General features: G+C 40.0%; 1 protein-coding gene across 4 annotated transcripts in view; it reads left to right on the top strand.

Annotated features, from left to right (window-relative positions):
• LOC136832024 (cryptochrome-1-like) overlaps nt 1–26,538 on the top strand; it is a 368,545-nt gene that overhangs the window by 211,565 nt on the left and 130,442 nt on the right. For 2 of the 4 annotated variants that reach the window (XM_067092515.1, XM_067092514.1), the window contains 2 exons: nt 21,506–21,663; nt 23,009–23,081. In XM_067092515.1, the coding sequence (XP_066948616.1) occupies nt 21,506–21,663; nt 23,009–23,066 (216 nt within the window). In that variant the 3' untranslated portion in view covers nt 23,067–23,081. Of the gene's footprint in view, nt 1–21,505; nt 21,664–23,008; nt 23,082–26,538 lie in introns of those variants that run through there. The other 2 variants (XM_067092517.1, XM_067092516.1) reach the window with 1 other exon arrangement.

The raw sequence follows: 26,538 nt of genomic DNA, 5'->3' as shown, positions 1-26,538 counted from the left end.
AAAAACAGAACAGAGGAATGGCACAGCTACCAATGCACAGACAGTACATGAGACAGACTAAAGAACTGGCCAGCAGTGAAATATGGCAGTGCCCACAGATAGGAGAACTCAAGAAGGGAACAGCAGGAATGCTAAGAGCGGCACAAGATCAGGCCCTAAGAACAAGATATGTTCAAACAGCAGTGAATGGAAACATCTCACCCATATGCAGGAAGTGCAGTATGAAAGACTAGGCTATAAACCACATGGCAAGCTTTAATGTCCAGCGCTCGCACAGAACCAGTACAAAAAGAGGCATAATTCAGTAGCAAACACTGGAGCCTGTGCAAGAAACACCAGCTAGCTTGCAGTAATAAGTGATATGAACCTGAGGGAGTGATAGAAAACGATCAGGCAAAGATCCTCTGGTACTATGGTATCAGAACAGATAGGGTGATACACGCCAATAGACCAGATTTGACGCTAATTGACAAAATCAAGAAGAAAGTATCACTCACCGATGTCGTAATACCATGGGACACCAGAATAGATGAGAAGGAACGAGAAAAAATTTATAAGCATCAAGACCTGGAGATAGAAATAAGAAGGATATGGGATATGCCAGTGGAAATTGTACCCATAATCATAGGAACACTAGGCACTATCCCAAGATCCCTGAAAACAAACCTGGAAAAACTAGATGCTGAAGTAGCTCAAGGACTCATGCAGAAGAGTGTTCTGTTAGAAACAGCGCACATAGTGAGAAAATTGATGGACCTTAAGGGGGCAGGATGCAACCTGGAACCCCATACTATGAAAACCACCCAGTCCAATAGGATGACTGCGATAGACAATAATAATAATAATAATAATAATAATAATAATAATAATAATAATAATAATAATAAAATTAATGTTGATTAGAGACAATGATGATGAATTATTTGTGCAGTCCAATAAATGAAGATGAGGATATGACTGCACAGCAAAGCAGAGGAGTTACATCTCCTCTAAGGGTGCCTCTTCCCCTTCTTAGGGACTTGGGGAGGCACTTCTTTTGGCTCTTAGGGAGGCTTTGGAGGGTCCTTTTCATCCATTTGATAAATGAGGTGATAGGCAGGTGCTGTCACTGCTTCTTCATGCTGATGAGAGTGTGATTATAGGGTGCCATTGCCGCATCAAGGGCATGGAGTATTCCATATAAGGATCCCATGCCAAAATCGCCTCCTTCAGCTCCTTGGTCATCCTCATAAGTTGGGACAGACATTCCAAAGACAGGCCCTCATCCTCCTCCTCATCTGAACCTGGCATGTCTTCTTCCTCCCTGGCAGACTTCATCAGTTCTTCCAAATCCTGGTCCATTAGAGGGTCAGAGTGGGCATCAGTGAGGGTTCCTACTTCATCCTCGGTGATGTCATTGAAGCCTTCTCCACCAAGCATCCTTGCCAATACGACTGCCTTATCAATGGCTAAATGCTGAATTTCTTCAGGAGAGAAGCCCTATAATCGTGCACACACTTTGGCCACAACTTACTCTAGCAAGCATTCAGGGTCCCCTTCTTCATGTCTTTCAACAAATGGTCAATGACGATCAGACGTGGCAATCATGAATTTACGCCAGTAGTCCTTCAGCGTAAATTCACTGTCATTGTCCAGTGCTTGAAGAAGGTGGTCAAGGGAGTTCCGGGTGTAGAGTGCCTTGAAGGCATGGATCGTGTCCTGGTCCATAGGCTGGAGGAGAGAGGTGGTGTTGGCAGGGAAGAACTCGAGCTGGACTCCCCAGTAATAAAGATTGAGAAGGTGGCCACCAACATTATCCATAATCAGCAAAACCTTGAACTCCATGCCCAAGTCGTTGAGGTATTGCTTAGCTTGAGTGGTGAAGCTCTGAATGAACCAGTTAGATGTAAAGACTTTGGTGATCCAGGCCTGGGGTTGTGCATCCGAAACACAAGCAACAACCCCTTGTTCTTATTTTTGAGGGCCCTGGGGTTTGCAGCCTTGTAAATGAAGCCTGGTTTCAGCATGAAGCCAGCAGCATTGCCATAGATGGTAAGGGTAACCCTATCCTTCTGGGCCTTGAACACACAGAGGCTCTGGCTTTGTCCTCCATGAGGTATGTCTGGGAAGTCATCATCTTCCAGAACAAGCTTGTCTCGTCCATATTGAACACCTACTTGGATGATAGCCTTTGTCCCTGGTGATTTTCTGAAGGTCTTGGGATATTTCACGACCTCTTCCATGTCTGCTGATGCTGCTTCCCATGCAGAGAAACATTTTGAGTTGGAACCACCTCTGAAACTGGTGGAACCACCCCTTGCTGGCTTGAAAACCTTGAGGAGCTGATGATGGTCCTGCTTGTGGCTCTTCCTCCTCTTCTACTTCTTCTTCTTCTCCCTCCACAGGTTTGTCGAAGCCTAAGAAGTTTGCTTCCCCTGTGTCATTGCCTTCCTCTACATCACCACCTTCCCTAACAGTTGAAAACTGCTGGTACAGTTGTCGTGCCTTCTCGCGGATGATGTTGCCGTCGAGGGGGATGTTTCTCTTCCAGCAGTCCTTTATCCAGTATGCCAGTGCAGATTCCATCTTAACAATTGTTTTATCACGCACTGTATAAACTCTTTTTGCATTACCAAAGAAGCTAGCACTCATGGCCTTTCGTATCACCTTTTTCTCCTTGATGTAGTGTACAGTACTTTCGTTCATGCCAAAATGGCGGGCTGCTGCCGCATAACTGTTGCGTACTTTAACTTAACGAGAAGTTTTACCTTCTCCTCAAGCATTATGCCCTTCTGGCGCTTGGACAGTTTGCCAGAAGCCTTAGTAGGAGCAGGGCGTTTAGGAGGCATCTTAGGGCACGATTAAAAGATATACACAAAGATTAAAAACAACACACAAAGATACTCAAAGTACAGATATTAAGTGACATGGTCGAACAGCATGGGTCTACACAGTGAACTGGCAGAGATGCGGGCTCCCGCAGCCCATCTCTGTGAGACAGAGTCTTCGGGGGTAAAGCCAATCAGCTCCAAGGGTACAGCCAACGAGTGCCAAGGAAAATGAATGGCGCTCCTAGATTGGCTGCTTTGCAAACAAACAGCCAATAGTGCGTTGGGTAGCATTGTGCCTTGGGTATACAGCATCCCAAGATGCATTTTCTTTCGCTAAAGCTTTGCGGATTGCTTGGCTTGGGTAGAACATTTAAAAAGAAATAATTCATGTTACTGATATTTTGCTGCATTTGCATTAGTATACAGTGCTCCCCTTTTTAGGCAGGAATAGGTTCAGGAACCTACTGCGAAATGCAAAAATCCCCTCTAAAAATGCATGTAACTGGCTTATAGCTGCCAAATACTTTGTACCCATTAAACTAAAAAGCTTATAACTGCCTATTTTAACATTTCACTGCTTAATTGGATAGTTCAAACAAAAGTATACCATAAATCATCGTACTACAACAATTTGATATCGTTTCAAACAAAAATACACCCAAAATCATCATCCCTAAACACCCAAAAGAACATTACATACAGTACAGTACTGTCCTACTACTGGTACTCTTGAGTAGGCTATATATACCCCTAAAACGCTTATAATTGCCTATTTTAACAGTTCATCGCCAAAGTTGACAGTTCAAACAAAAATGTACAACAGCCTATCATCCCAGAACACCCTAATATCATTTCAAGGTCATGTTGCAATATTAAGTTTATACATATATTTTCCTGTGTTGTAAGATGATTTTGAAATGACATTTACTGTGCAGGTATGTATTTTAGGTTAGTACTACTGTATAGAATATATCTAAAATATGTGGGTAGTTTAGATCGATGGGACACGTACATACCTCCAAACAGAATGCTAGGTTTGGTAATTATGTCATGTTAGTATTTTCGTGGTTACGTACTTTATTTAACCACCAAATGGGCAACATAATAATACAGTCAACCCTCGTTAAGATGGACTAATTAGGGGCACCAGTGTGTCCTTCTTAGCTGATAGTCCCGTTTAACTGACGATATCTATATATATATACCTATAAATAGCTACAGTATAAATATACTGTATTTCATTATTTTTATAAAGAATATTAATAATAAACCAATGTAGAAACTTTTGAATTAAAGCTCATGGTAAAAGATGAAAAATGAAGAATAAAACATGGTCAAAATGATAGAATTCAGCTGCATATGTAGATGCCTAGGCCGAGACATGAACGCACAATTGTTAAGCAAAAAGAAGTGGAGTCCCTAAAATGAAAAGTAAGATCATGAAATGTAGATTACAGGTACGCAGAATGTTTCGGTGTTTGGAATTTCTCGGATTTCAGAACTGTGGGGTCAGGAGCATAATCAAACATCACTATTGCAGCAGAAACATTTTTTCCCTTTTTCATGTTTTCATTTTAGTTGTTTATTCATTATAGCTTATCTTTATTTATATTGATATACTGTTAAATGAATGTGAATAAAATAGTAGGACAATTAAGACCGTAAATTCACTAACACATTTTTTCAACAAAAACATTCCATAAAATGCAAATATATACATGATCAATATAATTATAATTCAGCTTGTGAATTTTAACGATAAGACCAGAAAATACATTTCATCATATCGATCTTGGAGAGGGTTGTTTTTATTCTTACTAAAGTCGTCATCAGAGCAAGGCTGGGGAGGGGAGGGGGGAGGGTGGTGGAGTGGGGAGAGTGGTAGGCTACGAGAATGAAAACAGGAGACAGGGGAAATGATTCACCCGCTCAACTGCACACACACACCACTCCAAGCATTATGAAACTTAGGAGGGTGGCCTACTACTAGGGGAGGGATGCGACCGAGCCTCAATGCCCGACTCCTGACTAGGCGAAGCCTAATAAAAGACCTAACCCAGTGTAGGCTAGGATAACGGAGGAGTGCGGAAGGGAGGAGGAAGGCAAACAGGAGAGAAATTTTGTGCCGAGAACCAACCGGGGCCGAGAAGAGGGGGCAAGAAGGCGACTAGCCTAGAGAGACACTCCCAAAGAACTCTATTCCCCAAAGGAAGGAAGAGAACTAAGGGCTCACTCTGCCCTCCAAAAACGACCCGGAGGAAACAGCAACCAAAACTCCTCAACCTGATAGATCCTCCGCGCCAAGGGCAAGAGGAAGGAAGCAAAACTAGCCTAGACCCCACTAAATAAACCATCACACACAAACATGGAATAAATAAAAATGTGCTCAACAGGTGCGTAGCCTACCTCGGTGAAGTGGTTAGATCTGAGGCTGCCGCTACCTGGGGGAGGTAAACAATGAATAAAAACAAATAGAGCACCATCGCCAAGAAAATAATACAAATAGCCTAATGTAGACTAAGTAATAACAAGGAACCCAGCCTGGGGGACCTGGACGGGCATCACCTAAATTAGGCCGACAGGCCAACAATATGTAATACTCGAAAAAGGGGAGGGGCCACCGCAGGAAACCCGCCAGGAGGAGAACCATGGGGCAATAAATAACATATAACGACAAGGAGACAACCCCAACAGAAAAGAACTGATGGGGTCGCCTCGGTCGACATGGCTGGCGGAGGGACGCCGTTTCATAATAAGTTCTCATAATTGTGAAAAGACGAGACCATTACAGCCAATATATTGAACAAAACCCCACAATAAGATGGTACTTAACTTGGAGATGGTAAAGCTGCTCGATGACATGATTAAAGATGAAAATATATCCAAAAGGGCACGAGCACACAAAAAAAGGAATGGTAGCGATCACGTGCTAGAAAATGGAATGAGGTAGGTGGCGCTGGTGTCGCCTAAGCTGGCGGGCGTTTGTGTGTGGGGGCTGTAACGCTCACCGCTCTCTTCTGGGGTTTTAACAGGAGAGATCTTTCAGTAAGACTCCAAAAAGTGATCCTTCACTCACCCTTCATTATACCGACATCTTCCTTGGAGAAGACGCCGATCTGGGGTAGTAACCCCAGCTTTTGAAAGCTCTTTTTTCTGGTATATCTAGCATTTTATACCTAGAAATTCGTGCTACAATGGAATTTCACCGGCTGACACGGGGCTGGACTCAGAAATAGATTTTTCCTTTGTCAAAATCCCTTTTTTATTCTTACTAAAGTCGTCATCAGTTTGTAGTCGTAAGTCTGAGGCGGTCCGGGAATAGGATTCGCAAGTGATGACACATCACCACAACAGACTGTTGTGGGATTTTTCATACCACTAAATTAAAGGTAAAATTAATGTTGAATTCTTGTTTTCTTGAAGAAGTAATTGCATAAAGCAAATTATTGAGTAATTTTTGCCATCAGCAGTCAAATAATCACAATCATGCAACGTTGATACTTAGTGCCGTCATGACATATGTCTATAAATAGAACAGAAGTATGGGGCTGTCATTGGCTAGCAGATCTCCATGGCAACCAGCCAACCAAGCAGGCTTTAGCAGTATTCTGTCTGAGAAAGAAAGTTCTGCTCAGAGAAGCTGACGATGACGTCAGTGCGTGTGTTTTGTGTACAATCTGTAGTTTTTAATAGTGTATGTATTTTACCTATTGCATGAAGAGTAGAATGAATTCTGTCTTCTTATTACTTTGAGTGCAAAATTGTTGGTTCAGAGGTTCTTCACCAACAAAATATTTTTTTTTTTTGCTCCACAAGATATTTACTATGCTGTGTTTACATACCTTTAAAACAAAATTCTTCTCTTTAATCTGTCGAGGATAGAATTACGCTGCATAGAGGGAACTGGCAGTTTTCTCTCTCACTTGTCATTTGCCACGTAAACACAAGTATTGTCTTCGTAAAGTGTACCTTTGTCATGTCTTTTCTTTCCTAAAGAACATACAAAATGTTGTACTGTAACTACTAGTCAGGCAGCAGATAGGTGAAACTGTTAATGCTCATTGATAGGTTAGAATAAAATACTTCCAACCCTTCCAGGCAATAGCGTTTCTTAATGATGGTACGTACTGTGCGCAAGTTGAATTGGGTACAAGTTAAAAGCATTTCAGTTTAGTACAGTATAAATACAGAACAGTATACAGGTATATATAAAAAATAAAAATATAAATGAGAAGTTTTTTATTTACCTTTGGTAAATAAAAAGAAAAACGGTACGTGACAAGTAGAGGAACAGTAACTATCTTAAATCATGGTCAAACATTACTTATTTTAAATCGGCTGACCCTCTTCAGTGACGGTCTTGTCCAATATCTGTAATAACGGGGTCTGGTTTAACGAGGGTCGACTGCAATAATAATAATAATATACTGTAATTAAAAAAAATTATGTATTTCCATAGTAAATTATGTGAAATTTTAAACAAACAAATACATATTCCCAATCTTTTCTAAAGCTCTGAAGTGAGGGGGGAGATTGAACCTGTCATATATGTCAAATATCTGACTGTGACGGTCAGGTCAGATATTTGACATATATAACAGGTCCATCCTCCCCCCCTCATTTCAGAGCTTTGGAAGAGATTGGGAATATGTATTTTTTTTTTTTAGAATTTCACATAATTTACTATAAATTTTTTTATTACAGTATATTATTATTATTATTATTATTATTATTATTATTATTATTATTATTATTATTATTATTATTATTATTATTATTATTTGTTTTTTATTTATTTGTTTATTTTATTTTTGTTCTATCACAGTCATCCTATTCAACTAGGTGGTTTTTATAGTGTGGTGTTCCAGTTGCACCCTGCCTCCTTAGGAGTCCATCACTTTTCTCACTATGTGCATTGTTTCTAGTAGCATTTTTCTGCATGAGTCCTGGAGCTACTTCAGCATCTAGTTTTTCCAGCTTCCTTTTCAGGGATCTTGGGATTATGCCTAGTGTTCCTATGATTATGGGTACAATCTCCACTGGCATGTTCCATATCCTTCTTATTTCGATTTTCAGGTCCTGATACTTACCAATTTTCTCATTCTTTCTCATATACACTGGTGTCCCATGGTATTGCGACACCAGTGAGTGATACTTTCTTCTTGATTTTGTCAAGGAATATCATGTCTGGTCTATTGGCACGTATCACCCCATCTGTTCTGATACCATAGTACCAGAGGATCTTTGCCTGATTGTTTTCTATCACTCCCTCAGGTTGGTGTTCGCACCACTTATTACTGCAAGCTAGCTGGTGTTTCTTGCGCTGGCTCCATTGGTGGGCTTTTGCTAGTGAATCATGCCTCTTTTTGTACTGGTTCTGTGCAAGTGTTGGACATTCGCTTGCTATATGGTTTATAGTCTCGTCTTTCATATTGCACTTCCTGCATATGGGTGAGATGTTGTTTCCATCTGTTGTTCTTTGGATATCTGGTTCTTAGGGCCTGATCTTGTGCCACTTAGTATTCCCCATTTGTTTCCTTCTTGAGTTCTCTCTGTAGCCATTGCCATGTTTCATAGTTGGTTGATTCTTTTTAGTCTGTCTCATGTACTGTCCCTGTTCATATACTGTGCATTGGTTTGCTGTGCCATTCCTCCTCTCTTCTGTTTTGCATTCTCCTGTCTCTGTATATTTCTGGGTCTTCGTCTACTTTTATCAGTCCTTCTTCTCGTGCACTCCTTAGCCACTCATCTTCACTGGTTTTCAGATATTGCCCCAGTGCTCTGCCCTTGATGCTAACGCAGTCCTATAGTTATGCTTAGTAGCCCTCTACCCCCCTTCCTTTCGTGTTATGTATAGTCTGTCTGTATTTGCTCTTGGATGTAGTGCTTTGTGTATTGTCATGTGTTTCCTAGTTTTCTGGTCTATGCTGCGGAGTTCAACCTTCGTCCACTCGACTACTCCTGTGCTGTATCTGATTACTGGTACTGCCTATGTGTTTATGGCTTTTGTCATGTTTCTGGGATTGAGTTTTGACTTGAGTATCGCCTTAAGTCTCTGCATATATTTTTTCCTGATCGTGTCCTTCATCTCTTGGTGTTTTATATCCTCTCCTTCCGTTATTCCCAGGTATTTGTATCCTGTCTCATCTATAAGTTTTGTGCTATTCCCGTCTGGTAGCTTTGTCCCTTCAGTCCTTGTCACTTTGCCTTTTTGTATGTTGACCAAGGAGCATTTTTCTATTCCAAGCTCCATCCTGATGTCCCCAGATACAATCCTTACAGTCTGGATTAGTGTATCTATTTCTTTGATGCTCTTTTCACCATACAGCTTGATGTCATCCATTAACATCAGGTGGTTAATTCTGTTGCTACCTTTCTTGAGTTGGTACCCTGTTCATCCATCTTCTACAATACTTTTTGTCATGGGAATCATGGCTACTACTTCTTAGTGGGACAGTGAGTTGCCTTGAAAGATCCATCTCCTGATGTTAACCTGTATTTTTAAGGAAGCTGATAGCTCTTTGTTGGACAAGTCGGTAGAGTTGTGGCCTATCACTCTTTAGGCCTGAGTTCGAGTCTCCTTTATATTCAGCTGATGAATAGTTAGAGGAATTTATTTCTGGTTCCATAGAAATTCATTTCTCTTTATAATGTGGTCTCGCCTCTTCCACAATAAGCTTGTAGGTCCCTTGCTAAGTGGAGCCAGTTGGTTCTTTTATATTCCACATAAAATAAGTCTAATCCTTTCCAGTTCCCTGTTTGAGAGCTGTTAATTTCAGTGGTCTGCAACTTATACTTCTTTCTGTTGTGGAAGCTGATGGTGTTTTCCTATATTCCCCATATATTTTGAGGCATTCTATTAGCCTCTTTCTGTGTGGAGTACCTTTTTCCTCTGTTTATTTCTTGTAGTCAGTCCATGCCATGCCTGGTTGGTTCTCCTTCTCTTACTATTCTTCATTACCATTTTGTCTATTAGAGCTGGTCTTTTGTTTGCCCTGTTATTTCCATCTGCAGCCTTTCTGTTGGTGGGGATGGTGTTTTTATCCTCTTGGTCAGGCAGTCCCTGTTCTGTTTGAGGGGTTGTTTCCTTTCCAGTTCCTCATTTCTGTTGTGGAGAGCCAGCTTACAATGTTCCTTACTTGGTCTGCAAATATGTTTATCAGGGGTGTTAAATTAGTTTCTTTCTGTTTAGCGAGCATTTTCTTTATGTTCCGACTTGGTCTGCCAGCCTCTGTTCTGTTCCGACGGAAGAAATATGGCTCCAAAACGGCAGAATAATCATAATTTGAGGTTTTTTATGAAAAACTCAATAAAAATGCAGTTTACATTGTTTTCAATGCTGTTGTTAAAAGCCAGCTCTTTTTCTTATGGTTTTTCCTTATTTTCGACCAGCCTTTTCTGTTTGAGGGTGATTTTCTTTAGTTGACCTCTCTTTCTGTTGTGAACCCAGTCTTTTCTTTATGTTCCTTACTTGGTTGTATAGCCTTTCACTGATGATACCTGTTTCTTTAAGTTCCACACTATTGGTAGGTTGGTGATAGGCCTGTTAGTTATTTGCTAGTTTTCTTTGTTCTTGTCTTTCTGTACTAATGATGTTCTCCTGTTTGGTCATCCATTTGGGTTTCTGTTGTGGTGGTTTGTGATACAATGCTGGAGTTGTTAGCTGTTCTGTTTGAGTGGATATAGGGCCTTGAAATTTTTGAGCCAGTATCCATGGACTTCATCTGTTCTGTTTGGGCTTTTCAGTTCCAGTTGGGCATTTTCTTTAGTTGGTCTGACTGTGCCTCTGTTCTGTGATCTCTGTGAATCTTTTCTGTTTTATTCTCCCCATTTCTTCTGCCTTGACTTCCTGAAGCCATGTTGCATGTTTGTTGTGTGAGACCAGATTGCTCCAGATGTTTTCCCAGTGTTTGTTTGACTTGGTTCTCTTCCAGTTCATCAGTTGAATTTCTTGGTGGTGTCTTCCCTCTTAGTTGAAAATGCAAGATTTTTAACCAGTTGGTTCTCTAATTTTAATCAAGTAATTCTTTTCATGTTCTTACTTGTTCAAGAATACTAAAATTCTGTTTGATGTTAAATCTAAGTTCCTTCAAAAACTCTTTTACTATAAAACACTTGGTCTGCCAGGTCCTCTGTTCTGTTTGACGGGGAAAAACTCTTTCCAGTTCTTAAAATTACTTTGTGGAGAGCCAAGGTCTTTTTCTTTATACATGAAATCTGCCAGCAGGTTCAAGGGTGTTGTTTCACAAGTTCCTCTTTCTGTTGTGGAGAGCCAGTTCTTTTTCTTTATATTCCTTACTTGGTCTGCTTAGGCTAAACAGTTCCTCTCTTTCTGTTGTGGAGAAGACTAATGAAAATTAATATATACACATAGTTCCTCTCTTTGGGCCAAATGGAAAACAGTTCCAGTACCCTCTTTCTGTTAGAGAAAAACAATTATGGATGTCAGATTACACTTTCCTCCATCTGTAGATACAAGATACATCAATTTGAGGGGTCAGGCAGTTTCCATTCCTAACTTTCTGGAGAATAAGCCAGAGAAGTTCCTTATGGTCTGCAGGCCTCTGTTCTGTTTGAGGGGTCTTTCCAGTTCCTTTTCTGGATAAGTTATGTTCCTGATTATTTGTTCTGTTTGGGGAGAGTTCCTACACTTTCTGTTATGGAGAGCCATTGTTTTTCTTCTTTATTTCCTTACTTGGTCTGCCAGCCTCTGTTCTGTTTGAGGTGGCGTTCTTTCCAGTTCACTTCTGTTGTGAGAGGTGATTTTCTTTATATTCCTTATATGGTCTAGATAACCTCTGTTCTGTTTGAGGGGTGTATGAAAGTTCCTCTCTTTCTGTTGTGGAGAGCAAGTTCTTTTTCTTTATGTATCATGAACTCTGCCAGCCTCTGTTCTGTTTGAGCCTGTGTTATTTCTCTTTCCAGTTCCTTGTTGCCAGCTCTTTTTCTTTATAGCTATTCAGAGAAAGCCAGTTCTGTTTGAGGGTTTTTTCTTTTCATTCCCTGATAAAAGAGCCAGTCTGACCAGTCTGCTAGCTCTGTTCTGTTTGAAAAGGTGTTATTTTTTTCCAGTTCCTAAACTCTTTCTGTTGTGAGAGCCAGTTCTTTTTCAAGGATATTCCACTTGGTCTGCTGCCTGGTTCTGTTTGAGGGGGTGTTATTTCTCTTTCCAATCTAGTTCCTCTTTCTGTTGTGGAGAGCCAGTTCTTTTTCTTTATATTCACTTTATGTTCTTAGTTGAGTCTGCCAGCCTCTGTTCTGTTTGAAGGGTGTTATTTCTCTTCCAGTTCCTCTCTTTCTGTTGTGGAGAGCAATGAGCTCTTTTCTTTATGTTCCTTACTTGGTCATTGCCAACCACTGTTCTGTTTGAGGGGTGTTATTTCTCTTTCCAGTTCCTCTGCTTCTGGGGATGAGCCAGTTCTTTTTCTTTATGTTCTGTTTACTTGGTCTGATTTTTGTTCTGTTTGAATACTTTCTTCAGTTCCTCTTGACTGTCTGTTCTGTTTGTGGAGCCAGGCCTTTTTCTCAAACATTCCTTACTTGGTCTGCTCCTAGCCTCTGTTCTGTTTGATGATTTTCTCTTTCAGTTCCTTTTTCTGTTGTGGGAGGCAGTAATTTTTTTATGCTGAGCCTCTGTTCTGTTTGAGGGGTGTTATTTCTCCAGAATCCTTTTATCTGATTCTAAAAACAGAGTGTTGACAGGGTTGTGTTTTTATGTTCCTTTTTGGTCTGCCAGCCTCTGTTCTGTTTGAAAGTGTTATTTCTCTTTCCAGTTCCTGAATTTCTGTTGTGGAGAGCCAGTCTTTTTTTTTATATGTCTTACTTGGTCAGAATGGGCCTTGTTCTGTTTGAGGGGTGTTATTTCTCCCAGTTCCTGAAGTTATGGAGAACCAGTTCTTTTTTTTATATTCCACTTGGTCTACTAGGGCTGGTTCTGTTTGTCCTGGTGTTGTTAATACTTTCCAGTTCCTAAATTTCTGTTGTGGAGAACCAGATAAATCTTTATGTTCAATTGGTCTGCCAGCCTCTGTCTGTTTGAGGGGTGTTATTTCTCTTTCCAGTTCCTGAGGGTCTGTTGGTGGAGAGCCAGCTCTTTTCTTTATATTCCTTACTTGGTCTGCCAGCCTCTGTTCTGTTTGAGGGTGTTATTTCTCTTTCCAGTTCCATTTGAAAGATTCTGTCCAGGGACCAGTTCCGTTTCCAACGGTCTCCTTAGTCCTGGACAGGGTTTGAGAATTGTTCCACCACTGCCAGCCTCTGTTCTGTTTGGTGGGGTGTTATTTCTCCAGCCAGTTCCTTGTTTTTCTGTTGTGGAGAGAAGATAGCTTTATATTCCATTACTTGGTCTTACCAGCCTCTGTTCTGTTTGAGGGTTGTTTTCTCTTTCCAGTTCCTCTCTTTCTGTTGATGCAATGAAGTTCTTTTCTTTATGTTCCTTACTTGGTCTGCCAGCCTGATTTGAATTTCTCTTCCAGTTCCTCTCTTTCTGTTGGGAGAGCCAGATCTTTTTCAGATATTCCTTACTTGGTCTGCCAGCCTCTGTTCTGTTTGAGGGGTGTTATTTTCCAGTTCCTCTTTTCATTGTGGACCAGTTCCTTGTTCCTTTCTGTTTTGTTTGAGAGCCAGTTCCTCTCTTTCTGTTTGGAGAGCCAGCTCTTTTTCTTTATGTTCCTACTTGGTCTAAGCCTCTGTTCTGTTTGAGGGGTGATTTTGAGTTCCTCTCTTTCTGTTTTGGAGAGCCAGTCTTTTTCTTTATATTCCAAGGTCTGCTTGCCTTGTTCTGTTTGAGGGTGTTATTTCTCTTTCCAGTTCCTCTCTTTCTGTTGTGGAGAGCCAGACCTTTTCTTTTATATTCTTACTTGGTCTGCCAGCCTCTGTTCTGTTTGATGGTCTTTTAATTTGGCTTTCAAGAGCAGTTCTCTGTCTGAGGCAAATCTGTTTGAGAGACCAGTTCTCTTTTTTGGGATCATGGATGTCTTTTTTTATGTTCTCTTGGTCTGCCAGCCTCTCTGTTCTGTTTGGAGGGGTGTTAGAGTTCCTAACTTTCTGTGTGGGAGAGCCAGATCTTTTTCTTTATACCCAGCCACTTGGTCTGGACTCTCTGTTCTGTTTGAGGGGGTTATTCTCTGTTCAGTTCCTCTCTTTCTGTTACTGGAGGAGCCAGATGACTTTTCTTTATGACACTTAACAGTTGGTCTGCCAGCCTCTGTTCTGTTTGAGGGGTGTTGTTTCTCTTTCCAGTTCCTATTCTTTCTGTTGGGAGAGCCAGCTGCTTTTCTTTATTATGTCCTTACTTGGTCTGCCAGCCTCTGTTCTGTTTGAGGGGGTGTTATTTCTCTTTCCAGTTCCTCTGATTCCCTGTTGTGGAGAGCCAGCTCTTTTTCTTTATATTCCTTACTTGGTCTGCCAGCCTCTGTTCTGTTCTGAAAGGGGTGTTGTTTCTCTTTCCAGTTCCTCTCTTTCTGTTGTGGAGAGCCAGTTCTTTTTCTGATATTCCTTACTTGGTCTGCCAGCTTGTTCTGTTTGAGGGGTGTTAGTTCCTCTCTTTCTGTTGTGGAGAGCAGATCCAGGATCACTCTTTGTTCTGCTTGAGGGTGTTGTTTCTCTTTCCAGTTCCTCTCTTTCTGTTGAGTTTTTTTCTTTATACAGTTGAATAACCTGCCTTGTTCTGTTTGAGGTGTTGTTTCTTTTCCAGTTCCTCGTTTGTTGAGAGCAATTCTTTTATTAATCCTGTAGGATTGATCTGTAGGTGGCTGTTTGAAACCTGTTCCTCTTTTCTGAGGAGAGGTTCTTTTTCTTTTATTTCCTTACTTGCTCCACCTCTGTCCCTTTGACACAATGTTGTCTTTCCAGTTCCCAAGTTATGAAGAGTCCATTGGTCCTTTATATTCAATACAGGTCTGCCAGCCTCTGTTCTGTTTGTGGGAGGGGTGTTGGTTTATTCCAGTTCCTCTCTTTCTGTATGGAGAGCCAGTTCTTTGGGTGAGTTCTGTTTGCCTTTCTTCCTATCTTTCTGTTGGGGACTTTGCCTCTTCCTCCCTCTGTTCTGTTTGAGGGGTGTTGTTTCCCTTTCCAGTTCCTCTCTTTCTGTTGTGGAGAGCCAGCTCTTTTTCTTTATATTCCTTACTGGTCTGCCAACCTCTGTTCTGTTTGAGGGTGTTGTTTCTCTTTCCAGTTCCTCTCTTTCTGTTGTGGAGAGCCAGCTCTTTTTCTTTATATTCTTACTTGGTCTGATGGCCTCTGTTCTGTTTGAGGGGTTGTTTTTCTCTTCCAGTTCCTATATCGATTGTTGGGGAGCTTGTTCCTCTTTTTCTTTATGTTCCCAGCCTGGTCTGCCAGCCTCTGTTCTGTTTGAGCCTGTTGTTTCTCTTTCAGTTCCTCTCTTTCTGTTAAGAGAGCCAGCTCTTTTTCTTTATGTTCGAGCTTACTTGGTCTGCCAGCCTCTGTTCTGTTTGAGGGCAAAGTTGAACTTTTCTCTTTCAGTTCCTCTCTTTCTGTTATGAGAGCCAGCTCTTTTTCTTTATATTCCTTACTTGGTCTGCCAGCCTCTGTTCTGTTTGAAAAAGGTGTTGTTTCTCTTTCCAGTTCCTCTCTTTCTGTTGTGGAGAGCCAGCTCTTTTTCTTTATAACCTTACTTGGTCTGCTCAGCCTCTGTTCTGTTTGAGGGGTGTTGTTTCTCTTTCCAGTTCACTCTTTCTGTTATGGAGAGCCAGAGGGGTCCATATTCCTTACTTGGTCTGAAAGTGGACTGTTTGAGGGGTGTTTTTTCTTATTTCTCACCAGTTCCTCATTACTTCCTGGGAATACCAGGGAAGTTTTCTTTATTTCCCTTAATTGTCTGTAAGCCTCTGTTCTGTTTGAGGGGTGTTAGCCAGAGCAACTTTTTATATCCAAGCAAGGGTGGGAAGTTCTTCTTTCCCAGGGCTTTTCATCCTTAAATTGCCCTGAAAGCCTCTGTTCTGTTTGAGGGGTGTTGTTTCTCTTTCCAGTTCTCTCTTTCTCTGTTGTGGAGAGCCAGCTCTTTTCCCTATGTTCCTTACTTGGTCTGCCAGCCTCTGTTCTGTTTGAGGGTGTTATTTCTCTTTCAGCTTCTTCTGTGAGTTCCTCACGAAGCCTGGATAAGGAGGGCAGAGATCCTCCTTTCTTTATACTCCACTTTGGTCTGCCAGCCTCTGTTCTGTTTGACCCTCAACTGTTATTTCTCCCAGTTCCTCTTGGATGTTGTGGAGAGCCAGCTCTTTTACCGATGTTCGAACTTGGTCTGCCAGCCTCTGTTCTGTTTGAGGGGTGTTATTTCTCTTTCCAGTTCCTCTCTTTCTGTTGTGGAGAGCCAGCCTTTTCTTTATGTTCTTTCATAACTGGCAAACTGTATCTGTTTGATTTGTTTCTTCTTTCCAGTTCCTCCGTTCTGTTTGTAAAGTTCTTTTTCATGTTCCTTACTTGGTCTGCCAGCCTCTGTTCTGTTTGAGGGGTTGGTTTTCTTTCCAGTTCCTCTCTTTCTGTTGCCGGAGGAACTAGAGTTGCTTTTTCTGTTATATTCCTTTACTTGGTCTGCCAGCCTCTGTTCTGTTTGAGAAGTGTTATTTCTCTTTCCAGTTCCTATCTTTCTGTTGGAGAGCCAGCTCTTTTTCTTTATTCCATGAAGTCTTCAACTTCAACTTGGGATCTGAGCCTCTGTTCTGTTTTGAGGAAGACTTCTACAAAACCTGCAAATGAAGATACTGATGAAGCAGTTCTTTTTCTTTATATTCCCAACATCCTCTCTGTTCTGTTTGACTTACCACCTGGTCCAGTTCCTCTTCATTGGTTCCAGGTTGAGAGAGGTCAGTTTCTTTTCCTGTTATGACTCGAGCATACAGGTCTGCCAGCCTCTGTGTTTGAGGGGTGTTATTTCTCTTTCCAGTTCCTATCTTTCTGTTGTGGAGAGCCAGTTCTTTTCTTTATGGATTTGGTCTGCCAGCCTCTGTTCTGTTTGAGGGGTGTTATTTCTCTTTCCAGTTCCTCTCTTTCTGTTGTGGAGAGCCAGCTCTTTTTCTTTATATTCCTTACTTGGTCTGCCAGCCTCTGTTCTGTTTGAGGGGTGTTATTTCTCTTTCCAGTTCCTATCTTTCTGGAGGGTGGAGAGCCAGACTTCTTTTCTTTATATTCCTTACTTGGTCTGCAGCAATTTCTGTTTGAGGGTGTTGCCTCTTTCCAGTTCCTTTAAACAATATACTGTTATGAGAGAGCATTTTTCTTTATGTTCCTTACTTGGTCTGCCAGCCTCTGTTCTGTTTGAGGGAGAGTTAAGCAAACTTCCAGTTCCTATCTTTCTGGAGCCAAACAACCAGCCTCTTTTCAAGTTTTATATTTTCCAGCGTACTTGGTCCGGCCAGCCTCTGTTCTGTTTGAGGGGTGTTGTTTCTCTTTCCAGTTCCTATCTTTCTGTTGTGAGAGCCAGCTCTTTTCTTTTATATTCCACTTGTTGAAGCCTCTGTTCTGTTTGAGGGTGTTATTTCTCTTCCAGTTCCTATCTTTCTGTTGTGTGAGAGCCAGCTCTTTTCTTTATATTCTTACTTGGTCTGCCAGCCTCTGTTCTGTTTGAGGGTGTGTTGTTTCTCTTTTTCCAGTTCTTCTATCTTTCTGTTGTGGAGAAGAACCAGATAAACTGGGCCAATAAGCTCTTAAATTCACAGAGTGGAAGGTAAGGTTCTGTTTGAGGGGTGTTACCCTCTTGAGTTCCTCCTTTCTGTTGAAGGAACGAGAAACCAGGAACTAACTTCTAAGGGCTGCCAGAAAAATACTGTTCTGTTTGAGCCCCCTTTCTCTTTCCAGTTCCTCTCTTTCTGTTGTGGAGATAAAATAAATAAAGGTCTGCGAACCTCTGTTCTGTTTGAGATGTTAACAGTTTATCTTTCTGTTGTGGAATTAATGAAAATTAAAAACAAAAATAAAAATAATAATCTTTCTGTTGTGGAACAATAATAATAATAATAACAAGTGATGGTTAATTCTCTTTCCAGTTCCTACCTGAGGGAGCCAGCTCTTTTTCTTTATGATGTAAAAACTTGGTCTGCTTACCTCTGTTCTGAGAAACAAGACGGGTGTTAAAGTGCTTTCCAGTTCCTCTCTTTCTGTTGTGGAGAGCCAGCTCAATTACATTTACCCTGTTCCTACTTGGTCTGCCAGCCTCTGTTCTGTTTGAGGGGTATGGGATAGTTCCTATCTTTCTGTTGTGGAGGCCAGTTTTTCTTTATTTCAAACTGCCACCAACCTGTTTGACCACAGCTGGAGTTCTAGGACGTTGGGAGAGAGCAGAATCTTTTTTTATAGGAAGAGTCCCTGAACCGGAGAAAACGCTGTTTGAGGGGTGTTGTTTCTCTTTCCAGTTCCAAGGCTGGGGTGAGAGGGGAGAGAATGTTCCTTACTTGGCTGCCAGCCTGGAAGGGAACTGTTTGACAGGGTGAAACATCTCTTTCCAGTTCCTATCTTTCTGTTGTCCTTTTTCCCATGAACTTGGAAGGTCTGTAGCCTCTGTTCTGTTTGAGGGGTGTTACTCTTTCCAGTTCCTATCTTTCTGTTGCGAGAGCCAGCTCTTTTTCCTTATATTCCTTACTTGGTCTGCTAACCTCTGTTCTGTTTGAAAGAGGAAGTTGTTTCTCTTTTCCAGTTCCAAAGGGAGGAAGCAACAGGGAGAGAAATTTTCTTTATGAGCCAACCGGGATCGAGAAGGTTCTGTTTGAGGCGACTTATTTCCTTTCCAGTTCACATCCAAAGAACCAGCCTCCCCCAAATGGAGGAAGAGAACTGTTTGAGGGTGTTACTTCTCTTTTGCAGTTCCTAAAACGACACCGGAGAAACAGCAACCAAAACCTCAACCTGATCTCTGCAGCCTCTGGCAAGGATGGGGTGTTGTTTCTCCACAAAATACCATTCACATAACAATTAAAATCAAAATATGTTTAATAGGAGCGTAGCTCCTTTTTTTATGTTCCTTACTTGGCAGATTGGCTGCCAGCCTCTGTTCTGAGGTGAAACAACAAAACTTAAAACAATTAAAATAAATAAATATACTAAAAATAAAAGGAGAGCACCATCTTCAAGCATAAAATAATAGCTTACTTGAGACCAAAATAAAAAAAGGAACCCAACCTGGGGATATCTGTTTGGAGGGTTGTTATTTTCTTGACAGGGCATCACCTAATAAAGGCCGAGAGGCCGATGAAATATAATTTGTGGAGAGCCAAACCAAAAGGGAGGGGAGCCACTGTTTGAAGGAACCACCAGGAAGGGAACCAAGGGGTTAAAATCTATCTATAACGACGAGAGACAACTCTTTCCAGTTCCTCTCTTTCTGAACAGAAGGAGTCTGCCAGCCTCGACATGGCTGGCGGGGACGCTGTTATTTCATAATAAGACCTCAATATTTATGAAAATACAGACCAAAACAGCCAATAAAACAGAACAAAAACCCCACAAGAAGATGGTTCTGATGGAAAAGGTGTTGATGCCATTAGATGTAGAAAATAATCCAAATAAGAGGACGAGCACACAAAAGAAACGAATTTGTCACGTGCTAGAAAATGGAATGAGGTGGGTGGCGCTTCCAGTCGCCTATCCTGGCGGGTGTTGAGTGTAGGAGCTGTAACTCTCACCGCTCTTTTCCGGGGTTTTGATAAGGAGAGATCTTTCTGTTTTCCGTGGTAGTGGTATTTCACTCACCTTCTTTATACCGACGTCTTCCTGAAGACGCCAGACTGGGGGTAGTAACCTGTTTAGCTTTCCTGAAAGCTCTTTTCTCTGGTATATCTAGCATTGTTATACCTAGAAATTCGTGCTGGAATGGAATTTCACCGCTGACACGGGACCTTCTCAGAAATAGATTTTTCCTCTGTCAAAATCCCTTTTCTGGTTGGTTCCAAAGAGTTTGTTCTGTTGGTTTCCTTTATTCCTGTTCATGTACCATTGGATCTTATGTGCTTTGGCTTTAAGCCTCTGTTTTATGTCTTCTGTTGTGTTGTATAGTCCCTTCTCCTATACTTTGTATTTCTCATTCAGTTCCTCTCTTGTTTTCTTGTTTCTTAGCCTCTTTCCTGCCATCTCTTTCAGTTTACTCGAGTCAAATCTTTTCCAAGGCGGTTGCTGTTTTGGTTTCTGTTGGGTTGGTTGTGATGGTCATGTTGGTGTTTGCATCCCATAAGTTCTTATGAGTCTGTTGGTGAGTCTTGCTCCTGCATATGCCAGATTATTTGTTTCTGTGATACTGGTGGTGTGTATTAGTCTCATTATTTCATTAACTTCACTTGTTTTTTTCCCTTAGTTTCTCTGTTATAGGCTTTCATGGAGGGGATCTTTGTTCTTTCTCCAGATACAGAAAGAACATTCAGATCTCTCTGTTACATCCTCGCTGTTTCCTCGTGTGTTGTTGTTTGGTAGCCCATCATTCCTGTCGTTTTCTGTGTCATCGTCTCTTAATTTGTCTTCTTGTCCTTTGTTGCTGGGTGTTGTTTCTCTTTCCAGTTCCCCTCTTTCTGTTGTGGAGAGCCAGTTCTTTTTCTTTATGTTCCTTACTTGGCCCACTAGCCTCTGTTCTGTTTGAGAGGTGTTATTTCTCACATTCCAGATGTTGACCATTCTTCTTCTGTATCCTCTTTCTGTCTGGTTGCTTCTGATGCAGCATCTCCATATTTCCTTATTTTCTTCTCTCGTCCATTTCCTCTTCTGGTTTGCCTCTGTAGCTCCAGTCTCTGGTTGCTGGTTATTGTCGTTAAGGTGGTCAGTTGTTGGATGACGACCTCCAAGTCCCCCGTCGATTGGGTTGTATACCTGGCTGCCGGACGAAGCTCCTCTGTTACCAGAGGTTCCATTTACATCGTTGTCGTTTATTCTTTCATCTCTTTCCATCTTTGTTGAGTTTTGCTATTTAACCCATAGCTGGACCCTACCCCATCGGGAATAGGTACTCATTTACAGCTGAGTAGACTGAGGAAATTATGGTAAAGATCCTTTCCCAAGGAATCAACGCCCAGGAGAGTGGTCACCCATCCAACGACTGACCAGCCCCAATGTTGCTTAACTAGTCCATCGATGAGCTAAACCACTCTGTCACGGCGCCCCTTTATTATTATTGTAGTTATTATTGTTATTATTATTGTTATTATTATTATTATTATTATTATTATTATTTGGAAATTAGTACGTATTATTAGGTAAATCATTTATTTATCATACAAACATGGTTATTCCTCACCATCTCCCATAAATTTATTAAAAAATTCTTGTGCCGTCATTCTCTCTCTCTCTCTCTCTCTCTCTCTCTCTCTCTCTCTCTCTCTCTTGGTATTCATATATTTTAATGAAAAATACAGTAATTAGTGAATGCACAGTGTTGCTCTACAACAGAAAGTGAGTTAGCGATAATTTTAGAGTTACAGCCCAAAGAAAATCCAGAAATTAGTGAAATTGCCTCCACGGACAAGTGAATGGTGTGTGAAGCTGCTGAAGCTGAAACTGACAAAATCACATGTAAATTAGATATTCCTATTAATGGTACCCAAAGGTAATTCATAAGTAAACAGAGCACCAAGATTTGTCTTCCTAACTTATGAAATTTCTAAACATTTCTTTAATATTTACCAATTATATTCTTTTCATTACAGACAGAATTACTTTTCTCTTGTGTCTCATGTCGTTTTAATGTTTCTTTCTTCCCAAAGGTTTTCTTGAAATATTTGATAGATGCGGATTGGTCTGTGTCTGCTGGAAACTGGATGTGGGTGAGCTCATCGGCTTTTGAACGACAGCTAGACTGTTCCACTTGCATCTGCCCTGTTAATTATGGAAGGAGAGTAGAACCAACAGGAGACTACATAAGGTAAAAATTACAATTTTTCCCTGAAGTATTTAAAAAATAGGAGATTGTTCTAAAAACAAAATCTCTCATTAATTCAAACATACATGTTTACTTATTATGCTCCCTCCTGCTCTCTCAGCAGCTTCTCAGACACATTCCAAAAAAAAAAAAAATTGAAAAGAACTCTTCATCTGGTAGGTATCCTTTTGGTTAGTGCCTCTGGTGGTAGTAGTGGCAGTTGACTCATTTCCTGGCTTGGCCACACTTACTGCAAATGTTGGATGGAGAGGATGGGCAATTTTTATTATGTAAACCGATGGGTTTGTATTCAAAATCAGATTTTGTTGCAGAAAAATTGTGTGTGTAACACAACCCCATCAATTTACATTTTCTTGAGTAGCGATTTAGGTGGGAAGGACTTTGTTTCAAGAAAATAATTGAGCCAGGATGTAGATTTAGGAAACGTTCTAGAGTTAGTGAGGACAGGAAATTAGGAGGTCTTCATACTAGCAAGGGATCAAGAGTAGAACTATAACCTTGTAGTGCAGCAGTGCTAGATATTTTTAAAAATGTCGGAGAATGAAAATGAAAGTAAGTTATGATGACCTCGTGAACAAGGCTTGGGAGCCAATACCCAAACAAGAAGAAGCTGAGGTTGTGTGTTTTGAGAATGATTGGGAGCTGGTTGTGGACATCACAAGGCTTGTCAGCGTAAAAAAAAACATTACACTAGCACCTCAACTTTACACTAGCACCTCAACTTACCGCCGAATGCGCTGTCAAGTCTGGCAAAAAAAAAAAAAAAAAAAAATTGTATACTTGTGTTTTTTTGCACATGAAGTATGCGTGGTTATTGTCTCTCATATGTTAAAGGTTCCAAACACATTGTACAGCGTAGTTTTGGATTAATGCTTAAAAAGTAATTGTTTATAAGGGAATACAAACACTCCACCTTTCATATATGGGGTCCTCCTTCTGCGTATGTGCTTGTGGCTTTTTACTGACTGAGAAATTAAAAGAATAATGCAGGCAGGCCTAGGGCATAATGCCCTTGTCTCACCAATACACTTGCCATTGTTTTTTTGGCTGTGCTTGCGTAGGTTTGTCACCATTTGTGGTATGTTGACCCCCATGTTTGCGGGACTTACGTTCCACAACCACCAGTGAATGCCGAAAATCTGTGATATATTGGAACTTCCCTCTAAAAAGGCTTATAACTGCCTGTTGTAATAGTTCAAACACCAAATATACTTTAAACTATCATCCTAAAACACTTTAATATTTTAATATTTCAATATCACTTCAGTATTTGAATATCATTTCAGTATCACTTTAATATTTCAATATCACTTTAATATCATTTCAGTATCATTTGTGAGCAGTGTAGCTGTAGGTGCTACAACGAGGTGAGAAAACTGGCTTAGGGAGCTGTAGCCACCGGGAGGGTTCACTATAAGGAGGGGAGAAAACCGGTTTACAGTATTACCAGCGCAAAGCTTGAGAACCCGTTTCTTTCCACAGGCTTACATAAGTCTCTCTTTCTCTGTCTCGGAGTTAAGAAATATTTAAATATGCATTGAGAAAAAATACATTTGATTGATATTTTGCTGTCTTTACGTTAATATTATTTGAGAATTAGTGAATAGTCTTTTATAAAAATAAATGTATTTAGTCACGAAATAACCTGAAAATACAGTAATTAGTGGTTATTGCTCTTTGAAAAAATCCATGATTTATTGAAAAATACGTTCTACAGAAAAATCCGCGGACAACTGAATTCTTGAATGCTGAACCACGAATAAGTGGGGTCCACTGTACTGTATCTGCATATGGTCTGCGATTCTTGTAGAGGAAATAAATTTCATGAGATCCTTGTGCTGGGAACATGTGGGTTGACAGTTGCTACAATACAGTAATACCTCGAACTTGCGCTATTCGAGTTGCACGAATTCACAGACATAAACTTTTCATTGGAACCTAACTAATGGTCATACACGAGTTGTTCACAGACACGCGAACATTTGCGAACACTGAGAAACCCTGCAAAAGTGTTTGTTTAATTTTTAAAATAATTTATAAGTTTTCAAGCTTTTATGTGTAAATTAAATAACATTAAATATTATTAAAAGTAATAATTTCTCTCTCTCTCTTCTTAGTGAGATGAATTTTTATGGTACATGTATACAGGTATGTTTATTTGTATGATAAATAAACTTTTATGTAATAATAAGTACTAATTTTCAAATAATAATAATAATAATAATAATAATAATAATAATAATAATAATAAAAAAAAACTGTAATACAAAATTCGTATAATCTTGAACAAACAAATTCTTCCCTCATCTTTTGTAAGAAGGTGGAAGGCAAAGCTGTCAGACATGTCATTTAACATGACAAGAATGGGAGTGTTGCTAATCATTGGTCAAATTTCTCTCTCTCTCTCTCTCTCTCTGTAACAATTCATAAAAAATTTCACTCTCTTAAGTAAGGACAACTGTTATCTCTCTCTCTCTCTCTTCAAAAAGTTAGCCAACCTACGTATTACAGTACTGTTTCTCTGTATGTCTTTAACTGTACAGTAGATAATTTTGAATTGATCTAATTTTACCTGTACTGTTTAAAACTGCAAATGCAGTTCTAGAACATAGAGACATAGAGCATTTCAGAACAAAGAGAAAATGACAGAATAAAGAAGTTTGTAAAACAAGGTTGAGAAAACTTCTAAAAATAGATTGGTGGAATGGGGAGAGAGTCACACACTATATTCTTAAGTCAACCATTTATTTCTTTTTTTAAGGGTAATGTAATAAGCTAACTCACTCTCTCCATAATAATTCATAAATAATATAACTTGACATTTCAAGTAAGGACAATATCTCTCTCTCTCTCTCTCTCTCTCTCTCTCTCTCTCTCTCTCTCTCTCTCTCTCTCTCTCTCTCTCTCTCTCTCCGTAATAATTGATAAATAATTTCACTCTCTTAAGTAAGGACAACCCTTGAACCAGGCGATTCTTTACCATTCATGTTGGTTCTCTCTCTCTCTCGTTCATAGTTAGTGCTCACACATTTTTAAAACTTATTAATTCTCTGTACGTCTTTACCTGTACAGTAGATAGTTTAAATTTATCTAATTTGACCTGAATCGTCTACGAAGTGTAAATACGCTATTGTTGCAAATACGTTCTAAAACATAGAGACATAATAACTAAGAGTTGTATTAGTCAAAATATAAAGCACTGTTGTTCATGAAAAAGCATTTCAGAACAAAGAGAAAGAGACGCAAAATAAAGAAGTTATTAAAAAGAGGTTGAGATGATTCTAAAATTAGATTGGTTGGAAGGGGAGAGAGAGAGCATTTTCCTACAGTGTAATTTTAATTAACCCAAGTCTCATCCAGATAAATTACATTTCATCCATTCTCTCTGACTTTTTGCATTTTTTCTAGGAATCTTGTTTGCAACCACTACGTCATAAAAATTTCCTGCCATCGAGTTTTGCGTACCGGAAACCGATCTCTCTCAGTTTTTCTTAAAGAGTCTCTACCATCTTTGAATCCTGTTTTTTTCCTCATTTCAAACAACGCTTTGCTAATGGTTGGAATTTCTTTCCTCTCATAAAATTTGAGAATTATCCGACGAAGCAAACATTTGTCAAAGTCTTCCAAACCAGTCACAGGTTTTGATCTTTTCCTCTTCGTTATCTCGAAAACTGGATCACCAAATAATTCTTGCGACTCTCATGCTTCTTTACATATTCGTTCAGCTGTAGCTTTACAGACTTTTGTTGCCTCAGCTGTACGAAGAGTTGCATTTGCAACATCAGTAATGGGTCCCCTGTTCTGTTTCTCCATTGTGAAGTATCTTAATGCATTATGAATAATTTTCCTTACCTGTCCTGAATGACTCCCAGTGAGGAACTCTGACCATCCATGACGACTACCAAAGGCTGTATTGTCCTATAATGACAACTGCAGCTTGTAATATACCAGCGCTTGGCCCGAGACACGAGGTCAGAGAAGTGCATACCAAAGCCACATTTCTTCATTTTAAAAGTTAATATTAACGACTGGTTTAACACAATATTCATCGGGATTTGTGTGCAACAGTCAAGATTAATTTCAGTTACTAAACTGCTCCCTTTACCTCATTAAGAATTGTAATAGATTGGTGTTTGGCGACGCCAGACCAATTTCAATCCTAACCACGATATTTAGGTTTTTTTCATCTTATCACCCGAATATTTTTTTTTCCATATTCTGTTGACTGTCTTGAAACAGTCTACACAAGAAAAAAAAAAATAACATCAAAGATGGAAAAAACGATTTCATATTCAAATTTCTCTATTTATGGAAAAGTTCAGATAACAAACATCTTTTAAGTGTTTAATCACACACACACACACACACACACACACACACACACACACACACACACACACACACACACACACACACACACACACACACACACACACACACACACACACACACACACACACACACACACACACACACACACACACACACACACACACACACACACACACACACACACACACACACACACCAGCTTATAAGATTTGACCAATCTTAAGAGATTAATGAAGGGTTTATTGTTTCTTAACTGACAGTTACAGATTTCAATACTTGACCTGAGAATCGAGATTATAGATGTGGCAACATGTATGCCACGTTTCTCAAATATGATATTGAAAAACTGTTTAAAATATTGATCATTAACAAATGTATACATAAAAACCATGTTTAGTAAATATTTCAAGAGTAATTCCCTTCAGTTTTGTTCTATAACAACGACCTATATTCCATAAAAATTTTCCTTAGAATGAAAGTTTGGCAACGAACGTAAATGACTTTCGTCCCTACAAAACCCTCACG

The sequence above is a fragment of the Macrobrachium rosenbergii genome, chromosome 49 (assembly GCF_040412425.1).
Source record: "Macrobrachium rosenbergii isolate ZJJX-2024 chromosome 49, ASM4041242v1, whole genome shotgun sequence".
In the NCBI taxonomy this organism is placed as follows: Eukaryota; Metazoa; Arthropoda; class Malacostraca; order Decapoda; family Palaemonidae; genus Macrobrachium; species Macrobrachium rosenbergii.
The sequence above is the reverse complement of the archived record's forward strand: the minus strand, read 5'-3'. Positions and strand labels throughout refer to the sequence as shown.